The sequence below is a fragment of the Alternaria triticimaculans genome, assembly GCF_023758025.1.
Source record: "Alternaria triticimaculans strain BMP 0046 chromosome Unknown scaffold_3, whole genome shotgun sequence".
Classification (NCBI taxonomy): domain Eukaryota; kingdom Fungi; phylum Ascomycota; class Dothideomycetes; order Pleosporales; family Pleosporaceae; genus Alternaria; species Alternaria triticimaculans.
The window spans coordinates 2,330,584-2,351,569 of record NW_026055960.1 but is presented as its reverse complement, the minus strand read 5'-3'; the positions used below and the strand labels follow the sequence as shown (position 1 = coordinate 2,351,569).

Below are 20,986 nucleotides of genomic sequence, written 5' to 3'. Positions count from 1 at the left end.
TTCCATATCCAGGCTACCATCAATCACCACAGGCCCCAACACAGAGTCTTGGTACACAACAGCAGTATGGGTCACCGCAGCAGGGTTATGAAAGCCAACAGCAAGGCTACAGCAGCCCTCAGCAGCCATCCTCACCCCCACAAGGTCAGGCCTCCTTCGCGCCCTTAAATGCAGACGGGAGTTCGTACCAGAGCAACCAAAGCTATCATCATAACAGTAATTACGGGCCGCCGCCTGCACTGAACGCCTCACCGGAGGCAGGTTTTCAATCGTCGCCACCAACGCACAGTAGTCCAGAGCCACCCCAACAAGCTCACACTCGCCTACCACAACGTAGCTTAACATACGACAACCGCTACGAGCAGCCATTCGCACCGCCCCAGCGCATACAGACTGAGCCTCCTCAAATAGCCCCACATGACTGTAATGACTATGGTCTCGCGTGAGTAGAGAGTTCACTATGCTGATCCTCAGTGCTAATATGCGGCATGCAGGATCCTTGGAAAGTGTACACGTTGTGGATATAGGCTATAGCAATTTACTGTGTTGTTACGAGAGAAAAGACCTGTACTACAACCATACCACATGCTAAATGTTATGCTTAATTGTCAGCGAGATCACTTAAGGGATTATCAACGGTTTCGAGGGTCTCCGAGCAGGCCGTGTGCTATATTGAAATTTTCGGAGGGAAGATTTCCATCGGCATGAACAATTCATGAAGGGCAAGCCCAAGAAATGTGTTACGAGAGCGGGAATTCATTGTTGCTAAGACGCGTCCCAGAACAGGCACCAAACTGCAACCGCCCGATGTGTGACCATAGCAAAGTATGCTCCCGTCTGATCACGGAACTTCGGCAATCGTGCTTGCGACATCAGCCTGAGTTTGCAAAACCATCAAGCGATCGATGCGCCAGCTGTCGTATGTGCTGATCCGTTGATTGCTGAGTGTTGGGTGTATACTTCTCTGAATTCCCCGATAATGGAAGGCGAGACAATGCGCAAGTTCTTCTCGAACCGCAAATCAGCTACAGGCCGTGTAGATCTCCGCGGCGGTAAGCGAAACATTTCGGCGGTGTCAGCACCCACTGAGCAAGCATTGGTGTTATCGTCAGCAATAGAGACCAGGTGAGTGACACTGATGTTCATTCGACCTAACTCTGACAATACAGTATGCCAACCGAAGCAGCCAAAGCCTACGGGCCACTGGTACTGAACGACCCCGATAAGGCTGCAGTGGAGTAAGTGCTGAAGGCGTCGCTACTGCCAGAAACCCTGCTGATCTCTAGCAGTATCGTCCTTATTCACGGCCTTGGTGGAGATCGAACAGGAACCTGGACAGAGCGTACGGCGGATGCCGAACGAATACCCTGCTTCTGGCCCAAGGACCTGCTTCCCATCGATCTGCCCGACGCGCGCATCATCACATGGGGCTATGCCGCAGCAACGATCAAGGCGCTGAATGTTGTATCGATTGCAAACCCAACGCAACACGCGGAGAAACTCTGCTCAGAGCTAGCAAGCCTCCGAGTTGGTGTCGTTGATCGCCCGATCCTCTTTGTCGCTCACAGTATGGGAGGTATAGTAGTCAAGAAAGCTCTTCTCAACTCGCAAGACTCCAACATCGACAGCATCGCGCCATTGGTAGACGATACACGTGGTATCGTTTTCATGGGTACGCCTCATTGTGGCTCGAAGTCGGCTGATATAGCCTCTTTCCTCGCCAAAATCGTTCGCGCCTGCATCTTTCAACAAGCCAACACTTCGATGATCAACGAGTTGCAGAGCCAGAACCCGCAGCTCAATGAACTTCAGGACCACTTCCATCGGTTGCTTGTCAAGCGCATGAAAGAAGATAGCGCCATAGAGGTGCGCTGCTTTTACGAGACACTACCTTTGGCCAGACTCGGAGATGTCGTCGTTCCAGGTTACTCGGCTGCTCCGCCCGTTTTCGAGGGTTCAGTGGCGGTGGATGCGAACCATATCGACATGACCAAGTTCTCGAAAGAGGGAGATCAGACGTACAAGAATGTACTGGCGGAGCTGCGGCGAATGATCGAGTTGACGAAGGACAAGCGTAGAGACGAGAATGACCTCAGCATGCAAAAAGGCGAAGTTACCCACGTCGGCAACAACGATCGAGGTGCCTTGGCCAACTACGGAAGTCAGACCATCGGTACGGGTAATGGAGGCTCAACCCATTACGGTAAGTGATTCTTGTGCCATGATTGGTTGTTGTGCTGATGATACCAGGAAATATTAACGACTTCCGGGGTTCCTGAGCCGGGTTTTGGTTTCCGTTGGTAGGAAGTAAAGCATGTGTTTCGGCGTGTCGTAAGGCGTTGGTGTGTAGTCGTATAGCGCATTCGAAATGGTCACACCAGCTCGATATCCACAAGCTGATCTTTGACATCTTGCCACACCTCTCCTTGCATAGCCCCATGTACATATGCATCGCCCATTACCTCCCATACTCTTCTCGCATCTCCATCGGAAATGTGCCGGTTTGATTCCCGTAAGACATAAGGAACATTGGCACCCTGCAGTAGCCACACTGCGTCCCCGGCTTCACAGCTAGTCGGCACCAGACCTAATAAGCCATTTCTAGTCCTAGCCAAGCGGCGAAATTGACCATTTCTGTTGATTGCACCACCAAATTTGTGGTCTTGCCAGTCACGCTCAATTTCTGCCTCGCTAGCTGTGGGCCCGAGGCGGGCTATGCGATCGCTGATAGAAGACAGAGAGGAATCTGGGCGATGAAAATCGGCGATGTAAGGACATTTGGAATTGAATGGAGGACGGCGCAGACATGTGCGGCTGGTGTCCATTTGTGTCAGGTTCGCTCCGCAAGTGCAGCTTTGCTGCTCCGTATGTCGGACATCAGCCCGAGATACAGCGAAGCCAGAATTATCGCCTTCGGAGAGCATGTCTATGTCGCGGAGGATTGGAGAAGCTATACTTTCGTAACCCGTTGTCGTCTCTTCATTATTAGGATAGTACAGCAAGCGATGGAGACAGCGGACGACCGAAGCGCACGTTAGTCGCCTCACCACGTGTTTGAAACGGTCCATGTCGGGTTGGTGGTCCAGAGGCAAATGACCAATGTCATTGGCGACCAGTGTGGTGGTTAATGCCTCGCATCGTGTTTGTCCTGTAGACCGATAAATTTTCGAAAGGTTTAGTGTAAGCGCGCTCCACCGAGGATCGAATTGCAAGCGCTTTCCGTGCCATGCCCATGATCCGGCAAGCTCCACAATACAGTCAATTTTGAACCCACGAGCTCCGAGCGCGCGGTCATCCATAGGCATAATCGTCAAGGCGTCCAATCTCGACCCCGAGGTAGCATTGTAGCCCACGCTTGCGGATGCAAGCTCTGATTGATAGGCCTTGTCTTCAAACTCTCCGACCCAAGTTGGAAATCTAGGAAACTTTCGTACCGATAGGTCGGTAACCCAACTCAGGCAGTTGAGGTTCTTCGTCTCATCAATGAGACAACGCAGCGCTTCGATATAAACCTGCTCTGGGCTCTTATGGTAATCTGCAGTTAGCCCGAAAGCCCCGCGAGGTACTATGCCTAATAACGCGAAGACCTTGTCTTTGGGATCTTCGCACCCGGTCATGCGGGCCAAAGCCAGGAGTTGCGCAAAAGTGAAAGGCAATGTCTTCTCTTGCGTTGTAGGCGGGTTCAGCAATCGCCATCGATTGTGGAATAGCTCCAGAATGGCCTTTTCATGGTCGTAGTGACGATTGTTTTTGACGGGGAGAGTCAGTGCTTGCCCAACTGTTTCGTGAAACCGATGCTCCTTGATCCATGCAACCAATAGCGCGACTCTTCGAAGTTCTGAAAAGTCCAAGATGTCCGTACCGCACAACATACGGATGTGTCGAGCAAGCATGACTTCCTGAAGTACCCAGCAGCGAAAGAAATACTTTCTTGCGAGAAAACGCGTCAAGCTTTCAAAGTCTTTGGCAGAGATCGAGTCGACTTTTGCTTTGTCGTCATCTTCCAACGCCTTCTTCATGAAGTCTCTGTAAATTGAGCATTGCTGATCCTCTTCCATATCGTCGAAACATTGCAGTTTGTTGAGGCGCCGCATGATTGGTATAGCTTGCTCACTATCCTCATCCGCAGGGCCCAGCCACGATATGACCAATGAAGCTTGGCTATAGATCTGAGCCATCAAGCCAACCTGCGTATTTCGCTCTTGAACATCGTCTTGATTGACACATAATTTGTCCTAGCGATCAGCGTCTACAGTTAGTCGGGATACCATATTTGCTTCGCACGGGGGGTTACGAACAATCCAGAGGAATTGTCCTTGGCAGTCGACTTCCTGACACTTTACGCTCACCTTGCAGATAGCCCTGAGCGCGCACTCCAAGTTGGCCGTAACATTGACGCGCAGTCCATTGCAGATGATGATCACTTCCTGCACCCATGTTGTGGACTTTCCTTCGTCGAACCAGTACCGATACAGTGGGTTGCCCCAAGTGTAAGACAACGCGTGGAACTTCGGGGTATTGTGCTCAAGATCAGTCAGGTGGAGTGTGCATGTGATAGGTTGGTCGTCGTTCTGTACTGGGTGAAGCTCGATGACGCGGATCGATGTCGCTGTCGGCAAGGGAGTGTACAGGTCTAGATGTCGCGACAGTGGCGCGTCCATGGTGCACATGTGGGGCTGCGAACTAGCTCTAGTTTCGCTGGAGCACAATCGGCCCGACAGCACTATATAGCATCAGTAGTAACCTTGGCATAAAACAGCAGTAGAATACCTTGAAGAGGACTTATGGATCTCGTTCCATGGTTGTCGTGTCATTTGGAGCAAAGTTGAATTTGTAATTGAACCTTGGAAAGATCCAAAGTGAGGCAACGCATTATCGTGCTGACCAAGACGCTAACCACATTGGATCGGTTGGGCAGCCGTGGAAACGAAGAACTGCACTCTGCGAGAAGCACCGCGACATGGCACGACTGAATGAATATCAACGAAGAAATAGATTATATCGTCCAACGTAATGCTACAGACTTTTTGTCAGACTGCGCCAGAAACACCCATCGATGCAATGCGAGTTTTTCCCTCTTATCTACGCACCTACGCATCATCACCCTTTTCCGCCTTCTTCTCCCTCCACTGCTCCTCAAGTGCCTTGACCTTCTCTACACCCTTCTTGTTACCAACACTGCTCTCCCACTCAGCCCACTTCTTGAACACACTCCGTATCCTCGACGCCTTTCCAACCTTGGTCATACGCTCAAACAGGTCGCGGACGTTGTCTGCGCTGCCATGGCTCTGCTCCAACATGAGGTACATATCCCAGACATCGCCTTTCTTGGAGAAGGTGTCGACAAGGCCCTCAAAGATGGTGCGGCCGCGTTCGGCATCGCCGTTGGGGCTCTTGAACTCGAGAGCGGCGAACTTTTGTGTCAGGTAGCGGTGTTGCGTTGATGCAACGGATTGGGTGGCGCGTTGAAGGAGAGCGCGAGCTCGTGTGGGAGAGGGTGGCTGTACGACGTCCATCAGGAAGGCTGCATATGAGAGCCAGAATTGAGGGTCGGGTGTGAACGACTTGTTCTTCATCATGGATTGGTAGAGGTTGTCCGCTTTCTGTTCTGGTATTAGCAAACTTCGCAAGGGTATGGAGATACAGCGGTACTTACGTCGATCTTGCCTGATGAGATGTAGATCTTGATCATGCGCTCATGCACTTCGCGGGCATCGTTGTTCTGGCACGCCTCTTTGAAGACTGTGTCCATAGCATCGTCGCTAGCGAAGTCGTTCTCAAGATGGAGAAGAGCGGTCCACACGTCAAGCTTCTCTTTCTCTTCCCTGGGGTTGATAGTCGCCAGTGCGCGACGGGCGACCTGGCGTGCCTTCTCGATCTCGTTGAGTTCGCGTTGGAAGACCATGTATCGAACCCACATTTCCGCGCTGTTGGGCTGTCCCAGGAGCAAGCGCTCGTAGTCGGCAACAGATTGCGGTCCATAGGCATCGAGATCACCAGTGCGGTCCTCTTTGATGGTAGCCTTCTTGCTCTTCTTCTTCTTCTTGGGGGCCTCGTCGTCGGAATCAGGCTCTGCAGCACCCTTTTGCTCATCGAAGTCAAGAGTAGCACCTGTCCAGTCGAAGCCAGAGGTGCTAAGCCCTTGTGTTGCCGCTTTTGGCGCATCATCGTCAGACTCGTCGTCTGAGACTCCTGCGTCTGCAAGCTCGATATCATCGTCGCTATCAGCACTCTTGACGCTCCTCATGTCTACGTCGTCGAGCTCGATACCGCCGTCTGAGTCACTTCCTTCTAAGGCCTCAACATCCGAGGCATCCTCCATGTCTTCATCCTCGTCTTCGTCGTCACCCTTGACTTCAGAGTATTTCAAGCTGAAGCTGATCTTTCGGGTCTTTGGATCGACCTTCAAAACCTTGGCTTTCACGGCGTCATCTTTCTTGTACATTTCCTTGACCTTGTCCTTGTCGACAGTAGTGTCGGCTAACTGAGAGATGTGGCAAAGACCGCTGACGTTGTTCGAGTCGTCAACCACCAGGAAGACACCAAAGTCTTCTACATGCCGCACCTTAGCAGCAACAACCTGACCAGCCTTCAGATCGCTGAACTCGACCGGCTCGGTGTAGGCTCCTTGGACGTGAGAGGCCTTCAAGCTCAGTTGTGGATTGCGCTGGTCTGGCTTGTTCGAGATGACCTTGCCAGTGACGAGTTGGTCGACATGGAAAGCAGACTTCCAATCCTTGATGTACTCGTCTGAGAGGTGGCTGACACGAACGTAGGCTTCGACATGCGGCCCTAGACGGACGTAGATACCATTGTTGGCGACGTGCTTGATGAATCCACGGACAACCTGATGCACTTTGAGCTGATCCCTGTCCTTGATCTCGGGGTCTTTGATCGGTAGTGAAGAGCTCAATACCCTAGAAGGCCGAATAGACAATCCCAGCTTCTTGTTTGGAAGGTCGATGTCGATTACACACACGCGCAAGACGTCGCCGACTTTGAACTCGCTAGGCTTGGCCTTGTCGTAGTCGTCTGCCAACTGCTCTTGGAATATGGGTGCAGCAATGTTGTCGTTGATCTGGACGACGATGGATGTGTCGTGTAGCTTTGTGACACGTGCAGGCAAGATGTGACCTACCTTCAAGTCTTGAAGGGTCAATGACTTGCCAGTCACATTGGTCGCAGCTGTTAGATCCAACTTTCCGGCTGCAACGTCGACCGCCTTGACGCGAACCTTGAGAGCAGAGCCAACGGGGAAATTCTCTGCAACGTCCGAAAGCTTCTCCAGGTCGTCAGTCAGATCAAAGTAATCAATGCGACCGCGAACGTTGGCGGAAATGTTCACCCAGACGTAACGCTCGGCAATGTTGTTGATGAAGGCGACATGAGATGATCCGGGGGTGATTTTGTCAAGGCTCAACACGTCGGCTTCAGTCTTAACTTTATCGGTGTTTGCGGTCATCTCGAAAGTGGGCGTCTTGTTGTTTGATCGGGAAGTGATGGGGAGGAAACGGAAGTTGCGGGCATCGTGCCTTCCGAGAACCCTGGCCTGGATCTTGTCGTTCATCTTGAAATGTGCTGTTGGGTGCTTCTTGTCTGGGATGCTATCCCAACCATCGAACAACTCTGAAACCGAAATACGTCCTGGAACATTTGCCGCAAGCTCAACGTTGAGCTGTGTGTCCTTGACCGATCGAATGCGAACTGTTGCTAGGGCGCCAAACTTAATGTCGTCGGTAGATGTGATCTTGGGGTCGACAGGTTCTACCAAGGCCTCCCCTTTGGAGGCTGGAGCATCAACGACGTTGGCCGCTTCCGGATCAGATTCACTCTTCATCGACAGCCAAAAGAATCCTTTCCCAGCGTCCACATGTGTGACACGAGCAGTGACAGACTGATCCTTACGAAGACCAAAGTTTGGCGCTGAAAGCATGTCTTCCGGTAATTGCGACTTGAACAGAACACCACTTATGCCGTTGCCAAGCTCGATGAAGATCTTGTCGGGAAGAATGCCGCGCACAAAGCCGTGTACCGTCTCGCCAGCTTGGAGATCCTCAATGCTGATTGCCAGCTTTGAAGCCTGAGCGTCCTTTCGAAGACTAGGCTTGTTCGAGACTGTTGCTGTCCTAGACTTGCCATGCTTTGTCAAGACCACAAGGTCCTCGAGAGTTCCACCTACCCGAATCTTCTTCATGGTCGAAATGTCCTTCTTCTCCGATCCGTCGGTTAGGTGACCTATGCGGAGGGTAGCCTTGACACCATGGCCAATGTCCAGAGTAGCGATTTCATCGGACTTCTCGATGACGGTTCCCTTGACGATGCCACCAGGGTTCAGTGCGTTGAAAGCAGCCTCTTTGTTGATATCAACGGCAGCGGGATCCTTGCAGGATACCAAGAGCTGGTTCTCTTTTGCGTCTACAGAGACAATACGGACGTTGACGACCTGACCGGCCGAGAAGTGTCGCGTGGCATCCTCGATGTATGCTTCGCTCATCTCCGCAGCTGGGAGCCATGCCTTCACGTCGCCGTAGAAGCGTACAGTGGCACCATTCTTGCGAACGCTGACCAAGATACCAGGGCCAGTAGCACCCTTGGAGAGCATGGAGTAGTTTGTCCATGGCTTAACATCTGAGTTGACGAGAGACTTCTTTAGTGTGAGTTGGATCTGATGCCTGGCGGGTTCCGTGTAAAGCACACGGGCTGTGACAGGCAGTCCTTCCCTAAACTTGCGCTCCGGATGTTGTAGACGGACGTCGGCCAGATGCATCTCTGGGACTAAACCGGTGATGCCTTCGGCGAGGTGAACAAGAACGGCGGTAGCTCCCTTCTTGTCCGCAATGAGCTTGTGCACCTTGCCCTTGACAACTTCACCAGCCTTAATATCCTCAATGCGAAGGAAGGGCTGATCAAGGATCTTCTGCTCGAGCGAAAGTTGGAAGAGTCCGTCCAAAGCATTGTAGCCTACAATCCGTGCTTTGTGCTTTGAGTCAAGCTTGTATGCGCCAGCCTCTTCGGAGAGAACGTCGACCTTGTCGTCAGAAAGTCTTGAAACGTGCGCAAAACCGACAACATCTTTGATGCCGAGATCGAAGAAAGCACCGTGGCTTGGCGCTACTTTGATAACTTTCGCGCTGTCGATGATGGTGGATATGGGCAGGAGGTCGATCGGAGGCTTGCGCTCCTTGGGTTTGCCAGACATGCGGGTGGACAGACTAACCACATGGTCTAGCAATGATACACCGACTTTCCTGGGATCGGAGTCTGGACATGTGAACAGGACACGGGCCTTGACTTTGGAGCCGATCTTGTGCTTGGTGGAGATATCGGCAGCCTTCTCAGTCGCTCCAGAATGGTATGCGTCGGCAGTCGCGTCTATGAGACCGAGGATCTTGCCGGTCAGCGTGCTGGATGTAGTGTCAGTAACAAGTACATCGACGGCGGTTCCTGGGAGGAAAATATCGACAGTGGGCGCTTCAGTCAGCGTGTTGCCCTTGGTCAGGTTGCCTGCTTTGGTGTGGTCTGCGGAGAGCTTGACAATGCGCCCATCCGAGTTAAGGCCTGTGACCAGGCACATGAAGACGGCGCCTTCTTGTACCTTGGCATGCTGCACCTTGGGACCTAATTCGCCCTTTGGCAGGAAGCCCTTCAGGCTGCTATCGTCGAGGCCGAGGTCCATGACCAAGCCGTGGTCCTCATTGCTGACTACGGAAGCCTGCACCATGCTGTTTACGGGTATCTTGCGCTTGTTGAGGCCCTTGTTGACCAGCTTGGGATCGATGGATAGCTCCAGCCTCTTTCGTGCTCTTGCACTGGCGTCGCTTGTCGCTGTGATGCATGCGCGGACATACTGTCCTACCGAGAACATATCCTCTAGGTGCACATCTTCAAAGTCTTCATCGTCGCTTCCCTCTTGCTTGTCCGCCCCCTCCTCCTTGAGGAGTTTCTCTAGCCTCTCGTTGAGCTTGTCGGACACGGCGGTGAGCGGGACGTAACCAACGAGGTTGTTCGGGAGCGCGAGGACGATGTCTTGGTGAGATATGTCTGTGATTTGGCCGAGAATGATGGTTCCAGGCGACAATTTCTGCGATCGTTAGCATGACCCTCGCATTGCGCAGAGACTGGCGTACCTTGTAGCTCAGACCCTCTGCCCTCACGGTGTCGTCCTTCTCTCCACTGTCGTGCGACTTCTTGCTCTTCTTGAGCATCGGCTTCTTCTTGGACTTGGCGGCAGATCTTTCCTCGTCCTCAGATCCCATGTCGCTGAATCCATCGTCGCCGCCGCTGGGTCGCTTTTCGCCAGACTGCTCGAAAAGAACATCCTGGTTCGCCTTGATCGAAATCTGCTTGTGCTCAAGCGGCGTCAAGACGCTGGCGCCTCCTCTGGGGAACGACTTCTCCTCATCTTTGAAGACACTGGGCTTGGGTGCGGCGCTCTCAGGCTTCGACTTGGCCGGTGATGGCTGCTCGGCATCGGATTTCCGTCGCTTCGCTGATCGGTCGGTGGATGCGCCCTTTGCCTTTTTCGATGGCGCGGCGCCATGCTCTGCTTTTCGTTTGATTGCGCCCATGATGCGCAAGTTCTCCGGTTGTGGAGAGGGTGGTGGTACTCAGGTTTGCGCCAAGAGTTCGAGAGTCGCATATGCTCTTCGACTTTTTTGGTGGGTCCATGCGCGCAGATTCTCCGACCCCCGACGACAGGGAAGCCGCGGCTGGCACGTGAGCTAGAGTGGCAGGGCAACGCGCGCGAAAGAGAGCGACTCCTCGATGCAACAGCTTTCACGAGTTGTAGGAAATCCTAGACCACCAAATGAAAGTAAATTTGCATCCACGGTGTTTTCTGCGGCAATTCCGGAACTTTTAGCTATGTTGTACGGCAAACGGAAGGATATCTCGAGGGAAGGCCATGGCCATTAACGCCCAGAACGGCATAGTGCAGCACGTCGGTCGCGCCAGCTCTTCGCGACGTGCTTTGGCCGTGCGCCTTCCTCTCCAACCTCGCCGTCATTTATGGGCATTCGTCCTCTATTACTATCGGCATCTTCAATTGCTCGCGTGTCTTCGCTTGGTCGTTTATTGGTGTTGCTTGTGTATGTGTACTGCTAAAAAGGAACATGTCTTCTCCATGCGCCCCTCGAAGTCTGCTGCTCCAAGAGCCCACGCCTGAGCTCTTTTCATCACCACCTCCACCCTCCTCCGCGACTGTTTGCTCTCGCAAACCCAAACGGCCACCGCCTATCACGCCCAAGCGCTTTACACGCTTTTTCACCCCGCGAAACTCCAAAGATGTCTCATCACGCACCACCCTCACGAGGTCGGGTCGCCAACTACAAGACATCACACGATCTGCTCTCAATCGCAGCCGGGAGACGCGGAGCACCCCACGCAAGACAGTCAACTTCGTCGACATCGAGAACCCAATGCGAACCCCCCAGAGCAGCGCGCGGAAGCGGAAGATACCCTACCTGTCGCCCGCTAGCTCACCAGCCCAGTCGTCACCGTCGAAGCGATCGCGTTACGTCACTCCACCTGAAATCGATATACTTCAAGACGAGCTCGACTTGGATGATGACGAGCCTGCCATATACCCTGTGCCTATCCGAAGGTTAACAACACTGGGTCGGCCGTCGAGAACACTGCAGCGGTCGTTCGGTGGAATACTGGGTGTAGGAAGAGGGTTTCGACGAGACCATGGCGCCTCATGGCAAGACCAGGCAGCCAATTTCTACAGTGGCGCAGACGACCTACATCAGTTGTCGCAGGGCGCGCCGCCCTTCTGCACGGCCAGTTGCAACAGTATGTCATTCACTCATTACCCTACGTCATCAGAATACTGACAACCCCTAGCCAACTCTATGCTTGCTATAGGCGATGAAGACGGATACATCCACCTACAAGACTCCGAAGGTGACTTCTCCAAACCCCATGTGTCATGGAAAGCCCACTCCAACGCCATCATGGACGTGCAGTTCTCCTCGGACGACCTACACCTCGCCGCCGGTTCTGGAGATCAGACTGCACAGATTGTCGATGTTCGCACCCAACAAACTCTTGCTGTGCTGGCGAAACACAAGTCGTCAGTAAAGCAAGTCCGCTTCCAGCCCGGCGACGATAAGATGGTAGCGACGTCAAGTCGAGACGGTGCAGTACAGATTTGGGATCTCCGATGCAAGGGCAACCAAGGCTCAATACACTCGGCCTGGGGCTCCGATGCACCGTATGCCAGTGTTGTACGCACGCTGGCTTCAGCGCACGCGGACATCAGTCTCCCGACATCCACATCGTCGGCCACCCGATCACTCTCCAACAGCAAAACCGAAAACATCAGCCGACGGAACGACATTTCAGTGACAGCGCTTTCGTTCATGCCCGCAGGCCGCGAACACCTCCTCCTGACCGCGTCAGACGCATCGACATGCGTTAAGCTCTGGGACATCAGAGGCCGATACTCCCTGCGAGGGCCAGCCATCCCCATCGCAACCACACGCCATCCGGAATCCCACAACCGCCACCGACACTTCGCTATCAACTCCTTGACTCTTAGCGGCGATGCATCACGACTATACGCCCTCAGCAAAGACAACACCGTCTACGCCTACTCCACAAGCCACCTCATCCTCGGCGTAGCACCAGAGCTATCCACAACCTCTTCCTCAAAACAGAAATACTGCGGTGTAGGCCAAGAAGGCCTAGGACCCATCTACGGCTTCCGGCACCAAAACTTCCACGCCGGTTCCTTCTACGTCAAGGCATCCTTACGCAAAGCATGCGAAGACCGCACCGAGATGCTCGCTGTAGGCAGCACAGACGGCTGCCCCGTGTTGTTCCCCACCGACGAAAACTTCCTCAAACGCGAATCAAGACACGACGACGACGCAGACGACCTCCCTGACATTACTGGCATTGCCGCGAAATCCGCACGACCCACGCTTTCCCGCACATCGACAAACAGCCGCAGCCCAGACACCATCCCCATATACGAACACGGCACAGCTCTCATACGAGGACACGATGCGGAAGTCACGAGCGTATCATGGGCGCGTAACGGCAGCTTAATCAGCGTGAGTGACGACTTCCGCGTCCGACGTTGGAAAGAAGGAAGTCAAGCTAGAGACCTCCGCATGGGTGGTGAGAGCGAGGGAAGGAGATGGCAGTGCGGATGGGCCGCTGTAGGCGACGGATATGATGATGACGAGTAGGATCGTCCGCGAGTTTTTGTACGACGTTGTTTATTATACCCCAGCTATTGATTGTGTAGGAATATGAATGAAGAGAGAATGATGATTGTGGAACTTGACTTGCTTGTCGGTGCCTATCATGTGTTCATGTGTTCATGCGTACGATGTGACTATGACCCTGCTACAGTGGAACGACAGCATCGTCCTTGCGACACTATGGTTGGAGCAAGCCACTGATGAGCCTCTTCCGCCATACACTATCAGTCGAGACATCCGCACACCTACCCCTTCCTCAGCCAAGGTCTTCCTTCCACTTTGTCATGCTTCGCATCTCGATCTTCTTCTCCATCATCGACATTCTGCTTCTCGCCAGCCTCACAGAAGCTTCCTGGTAACAGCCTATACGTCCGCTCATCAAATCGGTCCGCCTGTGTACTTTCGAAACTACCAAAAGACCCTGATATCACCCTGCGAGCTTCACATAGCATGGTGCCAAGGAAGCTTGTTGGCGTAGAGGACGGAGGAGTGACGGGTTGTACCTGTGAGTTTGATCGACCTGACTGCGGTGATGCGGACGTGTTGTCCGTCTGCACCCCCTCCATCCGGTGTACACGTGCTGGTAACGGCTTGATAGGCCGATCGAAGCTGCCAGGCCTACTTGTACCCGTACCTCCAGGCCCTGACATCGTCTTCGACAGAGACTTGTACTCCAAGGGTGCAGCAGGGAAATCCGCTTCTTGAGACGGCCGCACCGGGAAGTTCTCCCATTGCGACGCTGTAGGTGTAGATGGAAGTGAGGTATCGTATCTCGTTGGCAGTGAAGGGTAAGAAATCGTACTGTCGGAGTATGTGCTCTGCGGTTGGTCTCGTGTTGGCGTAGAAGCAGCAGTAGAGGTAGAACTAGAAGAAGACGTCGAGTTCCGCAGGGAATCGAATCGCTGTTCCAACACTTTCCCCTGCCCGTCCGTGCCACCACGCTTCCTCTTCTTACCCCACACCTCTTCGTCTCGCTGTTTCCTCTTGACCTTGTCGGTTACATCGGCGTACATAGTGCCGTTGAACGATTTCCACACTTCGACGCCTTTGCCGAATACGGTTTCGACTTTTCGATTTGTGTCGTCGGTCATCTTGTTGAGATACTCTTGTGCTTCGTCCTCGTTGTCTTCTTCGTCGGTTTCGGAGCCGTGCGTTGTGTCCATTATGCCGGTGTTGGAGGTGGTTATGAAGGAGGTGGAACTTCCCCCGTTTCGCCCGCGGAAGGTGTCGAAGAGTGACATTTTCGGTCGCTTTTGGGCTGGGGCGGAGGGTGTAGGGTTGGGTACATTGTTCATGTTGTTGGATGGTGTGTGTGTGTGGCGCAATTCAGGAAATAATGGACGGGGTAGAATGCACTCGTGGCAAGCGGGCGGTGCTAGCGAGTTGATAGATGTGTTCGCGAGTTAAGAATTGGTCGATTTAGTGGATGTTCACACGAAGTTGGAGCCTAGATCTGGGTGTTTTGAGACCTACGATAATTGCTTTCACTGTTGTATCGAGTTGTATTCAAAGACATTGATCAGCTGACACCTCCAGGGCTGTATCGCTTGCCATAATGTCTCATGTTTCCTGCAATGTTCACAGATCGTGCCTATGCGTCCTAGTGTCGCCCTTTCGGCGTGTTCATCCAGTGTCTTTGCCCAGATAAAGCCCCATTTCTGATACCTACGACGTTCATTTTGCGGAGCGTTTGTGATGTTTGTCGGCATCGGCCTTCGGACGAGAGATGCAAGCAGCTTTCACGGGTAAACTCTTCTGATATGGCCACGATGAGCGAGGTTTCGAATCCGATTGAGAGCCCTCTCTCTCTGGTGGTCCAGAAAGCACGCAACTGGACATGACAAGGCCAAACCATGAACATACAGATGATAATTCTCCAGAAGGTGAAGAGGGTCTGGATTTGAAGACGCCCGGGCGGTACCTTAGTACCTACCCTGAAAACGCGCCTCGAAGGCGTCCACTGCATCTGTGCTTGGCTGATAAAGTAGCGGAACACTGTTTAAAGAGTGAGCTTGTTCATAGGCTGGCGACGCTGCGTTGGTGGGTCGGTGGTCGGGAGTTTCGTGGAGGGTCCGGAGGTCGGAACCACTGCACGTGACGACCGACGATCGCTGACGAGATCGGCCTGCCTCCGCGGACCTCGAACTTCATGATCGCGCAACAGCGAACCGCGGACCAAGCCGTCAGGAAGCATCCCACGAACGTCCAGCCGCCGCCGTGCCTCCCGACCGCATAAGTGCGTGCCGAAAGGATGCCACCCCTATCTCGATGAAGCATTCGATCGATCCGATGTATGAGGGTGGCACAGTCGATCGCAGCTTACTCGCCATCACTCATCCTGCAGCGCAAGCACCATCCTCTTACCCCAAGTAAGCTCGGCATGCACTGATCGCCGCTAAAACAGCCTTCGGGACAGAGCCGTCACACGTCAATCCTTTTAGTGGCTGTCAGAACATCCAACGAGGATGCTTTCAATCGCAAACGGCAACTTGCCCTTACAGATCTTCTGCAAGCCATCATTGCGACAATGCATACGGCTATAGCATCGCCGACTTGTACTCGCTTAAGATGTCTGCAGATCATGGGACTGTGTCATACCTAGTGAAGTACAGTCCTACAGTATATAAGATGGACGGCGATATATGCTTTCGCTGCGTTCGAGGTACCTCGTTGAGCATCACATCCCGACGAGATGCGCGTATCTGCAACGACAGTCAGTCTCTTGGCCTCTTTGGCCTCAGCCGACCTTGACAGCCCAAGCTTACTACAGCAATTCTACGCTCCTGGGCGTTTACTTGGTAACTCCTTCGGAAACCCTGGCGTTAATGCGACATACGACTATGTCATCGTTGGAGCTGGCTTGGCCGGCGCTCTGACGGCATCCCGGATTGCAGACGCGTTGCCGAACATGACCGTTGCAGTCATTGAAGCGGGCTCTTTCTATGAGATATCGAACGGTAACTACAGCCAGATGTGAGTAAATGCGAAACGGTACTACAGGCGTACATGCTGACCGTGGCAACAGTCCGTACTATTCGACTAAGTATGTTGGCCCGAATCCCGAAGATTACCAGCCGTTGATCGATTGGGGTATCTTCACCGAGCCTATACCTGGTGCCAACGGAAGACGCTTTCATTATGCGCAGGGGAAGACACTTGGGGTATGTTCTGATCTTGAACAAATGAAGCTGTTCAAGAAACTGACTTTGGGCAAATGTGCAGGGTAGTTCGGCACGAAACCAAGAGATTTATCACAGGTAAATATCTTCCATACGTACTTGCACTGCAAGATTTGACTGGGCTCCACAGAGCGACCAAAGGCTGGTATGAGTCGTTCGCAAACCTCACTGGAGATCCCGCCTATCTATGGGACAACATGTTTCCCTTCATGAAGAAAAGCTTCTCGTTCACGCCCCCAGATGCTCGTTTCCGCGCGAAGAACGCAAGCAACGTCAACTACACGCTTTCTGCTTTCGATGCCCCGGGAGGCCCTGTTCATTTAAGTTTGCCCAAGTACGCGCAGCCCATATCTTCGTACGGCCCAGAAGGATACGCAGCCGCTGGAATGAATGCGGCGAATGGCTTCCTAGATGGAAATCTCTTAGGGTATGGCTACTGGCCGTTTACCCTGAGGCCCGAGGACAGTACGAGAAGTAGTACCGAGTCTGCTTTTCTTTCTCCGACAGCTGCAAAGACATCCTTGAAGATCTACCAGTCCTGCATGGTGCGTAAGCTCCTCTTCAATGAGTCTAAGCGCGCCATAGGTGTGAACGTCACCGTCGCTGGGATGAAGCCGTTCATCGTTCATGCCCGGCAAGAGGTCATCGTCTCGAGTGGTTTTATTCATAGTCCCCAACTGCTCATGGTTTCTGGAATCGGACCGCGCGAGGTGCTCGAGCGACACAATATAAATGTTCTGTCAGAACTCAGCGGCGTGGGTCAGAATCTCCGAGACACTCCCGCTATTGGTGGTGTCGTCCATCGCACGAACGTTCCTGGAAGAAGTGCCTGGGAGCGCCAGTCATCATCTTTCGAAGCCGCTGTTGAGCAATACTTGACGAACGGATCTGGCCCACTCAGTAGTCCCGCGAGCGATTTCGCCGCCTGGGAAAGGTTCCCCGAGCGCTTTACGACGAATATGAGCCAATCAACTCTCGAATTTTTGCGGAATCTTCCAAGCGATTGGCCGAACGTGGAGTACGTTTTGCAAGCTTCAGAACGCGTTCTGTCCTCGGCCCAGACTGCTAGCGACACGGGTGTCATTGGCACAATCTTGACTTCCACTACGAGCCAGGGAAATGTTACCATCCAGTCAGCTGACAATGCTGTTGCACCCATCGTCTACGTCGGCTGGCTTGATTCGCTCGAAGACCAAGAACTTGCTGTAGCGGCATACAGACGCGCGCGCACGATCGCAGCCAGCATATCCGCGTTCGGGGAGGAGATAGCGCCGGGGGTGAACATCACGACCGATGCGCAGATCTTACAGTACATCAGGACGAAGGGCATGGGTGCTATTCATCACGGCGCGGCGACGTGTGCGATGGGAAGAGATGCATCGAGCGGGGCGGTCGTAGACTCCAAAGCTAGGGTGTTCGGCGTGAGTGGCCTGAGGGTTGTGGATGCGAGTTCTCTGCCGTTCTCGGCACCAGGGCACACGCAAGGTGTCACTTATGCGCATGCGGAGAAGCTCGCGCAGGATATCATTGATGCAGCAAATGATATCTAGACTAATATAACGTGAGAAATAACACCAACGCACTCGCAGCATGCGATCACACACGAGTCTGCGATACCGTCAGCATCACGAAATCCGATGAGTTGGATGATGATCTTACAATGAATATGACCGTCCAGAATAGCGTCAAATAGAAAAGGTACCACCCCAGACAGTGACGAAGGTGGCCACACCATGACATGGGTTCGCGCTTGCCCGACAGTTTGTCAAGCAGGGGCATGGTGAAGAAGGCGTGTAGCGGGGCAACAACAAACATGAAAGCTTGCAGGTGCAGCTCGTGCGGCTCTGCTCCTGCTGTGAAGAAACGCAGGAGCGGCGGAATGCGGAGGGTGTCGGCTTCAACACGTGATAGTACGACGGCCAGTCGGTACATCGTGAACTGGAACCTAGCCAGGGCCGCGTCGAAATGAGACATTTCAAACGACGGCTGACGGTGTTGATAAGGTGAGTACTGGAATGTGGCGTAAAGGTAGTCAAGTATCGTAGGAAAAAGATTGCGAGTTGTTAATATGGTCGCGCAGCACTAGCTACACGCCATTTAGTGGTCACCATCCACTGGATCTCGGAACCTAGGTAGCAAGCTGCGAGCCACTCATATTCTCGGCAATCGCGATAATGTCCATGGTTGCACAAGACGTGTCGCGGAAAGAACACTTGCCTGATTTGGCATGGAGGGGATCAATGGTGAGGCTGCATGCACACCGTGGAAGATATCTAGCCCATATGCACCCACATTGCGTTCACATTGGACCAGTGAGAATTTAGGTGTATGTGACGATAAAGATTACTTTTGATGTTGAGACTTACATACTCTTCAAGTAGTAGTCCGAGGTAATGCCGGCGGGTTCCTTGCGCCCTGAACAGTCTGAACTCTTCACATCGTAATCCTTCGTAACCTTGATAGCGCCAATGTCGCCCTCTGGTGCCAAGTGCCCTGTCTGTGATGTCGCTCCGCCTTTCCGACACAGCTCTTCTTCCGACTCAGTAGCTGTGACACCTTGTTCCAACCGTGTGATGCTCCCTCTGCGAGCCTTCTTCCCCCATCTCGCTCCCCGCGATCCTTTTGCTTCAGAACCGATAGTCACGATCTGGCCAAGTGATGAGAGCTTGTAGCCTTTTTGGGTTGAGCTGCCTCCGCCAGGCCGCGATCCAGATGAACTTCCACCCCCGAATTTTGTCCACAGTGCCTTGAGGCTCGGCAGGTTGACCGCGATGATCGCAAATTGTATTTCGAGTGCCGCGACAATGACCATCTTTCCCAGCACCCATGATGTGTCCGGTGAGTCATTGAGCTCGAGGAGGGGCATGAGTCGGAAACATGCGATGATGACGGAACTGCTGCCAAAGACCATGACGCCCAGTACTGCAGCTTTGCGTCGAAGCGACATTTGGAGATTCATGACGGTATATATAGGGAGGATGAGGATGTAAAAGTCTTCCAAGATGTTCTGCAACATGATCAGTAATTCGTTCTTTCGAAAGGCAGTCCGGGACTTACGAGGATGGAAGGCCCTATGAGAAGGACGAGTTTGCTGATGCAGACAGCATCTGGATGCGTGCCTGGGTGGAGGATCTCATCAAAGGGAACGCATTGGAAGCATGCCAATAGACTGCGGTGGGGGTCAGAACGGACTGCGCAGCGGTATTCAGAACAGCTTTTGGTGCTGATGGTTGAGGTATTACGCACATGTTGATAATCAGGATGGCACCGTTCAAAGCGCCGCCAATGTATACCGCTATCCGAAAAGTAGGGCTTGGCGAAAGACGGAGGTAGAAAAGGAGGAAAGCCGATTTGATCACCCAGTGAACTGAGTAGTAAACCACTTCTTCAATGAACAGCCACTTGATACTAGTCAGAACGGTTCGTATGGAGTGTCAAGCTTGGATCATACTTTGAGGATCTCCAGCTGCTGAACACCGCTGAGGGTATCCATGTGTCTGCGCCAATGGTAAGTGATAGACCATCAGGGAGTAATCGGAGTGGTCTTACAGTCCGCACCCCCAGTATATGAACATGTGCAGGACGACTTGTTGTCCAACACTGAAGAGCTACAAGCTGGTTAGGCATACGAGTATGGATGTATCGAGATCTGGGACACCTACGAGAATCAAGATCGCGAAATTGTCATCCCATCCTCTAGTGCGCAGCACAAAGTGCCGGCAATAAAAACGAAGGAATATGGAAACCATTCCAAAGAAGAAAGAAACGTATGCCACAGCATAAGCCAGTGGCTGGAGAGTCGTCAGTCCCATGGCCACGACAGTATTCTCTCGAATACGTCAACTCTCAACCTGAGCGGAAGCTCGACGATTCAAGAAGTACCTGTAGGAGATGAACACTCACAAAAAGAAGTCCTCGTTACGCCCCGTTTACGAACGGTTTCAAGGCCTGGCACCAACACCCTGCCCTTCCCACCCCCACGGGCTCGAGATGAATATCCCCGATGCATCAAACCGAATGCGATGCATGCATTGCCACGATCGGTAAGTGATGTCCATATTTGAGCTTTGTTTTTAAAGCATTCCTGTCGGATCCTCCGCATCCTCCAGGATGAGTTGTGCTTCCAGGCCGCTATGCATGACTATAATTGTGCTTCATGGCGTTAAGCCGGCGCCTAGGGAGCGGGCAGGTTGGCCGCGTGGGTTCGCGGCTCGACCCTCAACCTAATCTAGTGCGAGGGCTGCCCCGAGCCGGCGACAAGCACAAGCTAGGAATGCGTTTAGAACAAGTGAACATAAGGAGCTGCTTGAAATCTCTACGAAGACATCAGCATGCTTCCGCAAAGCCATGCGCGCAGGAAACGAAGGAAGAGCACGGCATGATCCCCAACCCGAAGACTCTACCTGGGCAGCTGAAGTAGGCCCGATTGTTGGAAAGGATGTGCGTATATGGGTGGCCTGGCATGAATCTCGAGAAGCGAAGGATCCTTCGAACTGCGCATTTGCCGCAACAAGACGTGGTTCCCGTTGGTCGAGTCGCCCGGCGTCAACGCGTGGTCCCCAGGGGAGCGGGTGAAGACAACAGCCGTGGCTGCAG

The 20,986-nt window shown here is 53.0% G+C and overlaps 6 protein-coding genes across 6 annotated transcripts; 3 read left to right on the top strand and 3 right to left on the bottom strand.

The window, feature by feature from the left end:
• Positions 1–994: 994 nt before the first annotated feature.
• On the top strand, positions 995–2,211 carry J4E78_003487 (uncharacterized protein; the record flags this gene model as incomplete). Its single annotated transcript, XM_049364127.1, has 3 exons — positions 995–1,002; positions 1,170–1,238; positions 1,290–2,211. The coding sequence occupies 3 exons, from the start codon at positions 995–997 to the stop codon at positions 2,209–2,211; spliced, it is 999 nt and encodes a 332-aa protein (XP_049224792.1).
• A 2,879-nt stretch (positions 2,212–5,090) lies between these two features.
• On the bottom strand, positions 5,091–10,568 carry J4E78_003486 (uncharacterized protein; the record flags this gene model as incomplete). Its single annotated transcript, XM_049364126.1, has 3 exons — positions 5,091–5,603; positions 5,657–10,081; positions 10,128–10,568. 3 exons carry the CDS (start codon positions 10,566–10,568, stop codon positions 5,091–5,093), a joined length of 5,379 nt encoding a protein of 1,792 aa, XP_049224791.1.
• A 543-nt stretch (positions 10,569–11,111) lies between these two features.
• J4E78_003485 (uncharacterized protein) lies at positions 11,112–13,196 on the top strand (the record flags this gene model as incomplete). Its single annotated transcript, XM_049364125.1, has 2 exons — positions 11,112–11,793; positions 11,845–13,196. The coding sequence occupies 2 exons, from the start codon at positions 11,112–11,114 to the stop codon at positions 13,194–13,196; spliced, it is 2,034 nt and encodes a 677-aa protein (XP_049224790.1).
• A 260-nt stretch (positions 13,197–13,456) lies between these two features.
• J4E78_003484 (uncharacterized protein) lies at positions 13,457–14,506 on the bottom strand (the record flags this gene model as incomplete). The annotated part of the gene is made up of 1 exon (XM_049364124.1): positions 13,457–14,506. The coding sequence occupies one exon, from the start codon at positions 14,504–14,506 to the stop codon at positions 13,457–13,459; it is 1,050 nt and encodes a 349-aa protein (XP_049224789.1).
• A 1,397-nt stretch (positions 14,507–15,903) lies between these two features.
• On the top strand, positions 15,904–17,940 carry J4E78_003483 (uncharacterized protein; the record flags this gene model as incomplete). The annotated part of the gene is made up of 4 exons (XM_049364123.1): positions 15,904–16,184; positions 16,237–16,372; positions 16,434–16,468; positions 16,521–17,940. The coding sequence occupies 4 exons, from the start codon at positions 15,904–15,906 to the stop codon at positions 17,938–17,940; spliced, it is 1,872 nt and encodes a 623-aa protein (XP_049224788.1).
• Positions 17,941–18,752: 812 nt separating this feature from the next.
• J4E78_003482 (uncharacterized protein) lies at positions 18,753–19,638 on the bottom strand (the record flags this gene model as incomplete). Its single annotated transcript, XM_049364122.1, has 2 exons — positions 18,753–19,397; positions 19,633–19,638. The coding sequence occupies 2 exons, from the start codon at positions 19,636–19,638 to the stop codon at positions 18,753–18,755; spliced, it is 651 nt and encodes a 216-aa protein (XP_049224787.1).
• Positions 19,639–20,986: the final 1,348 nt, after the last annotated feature.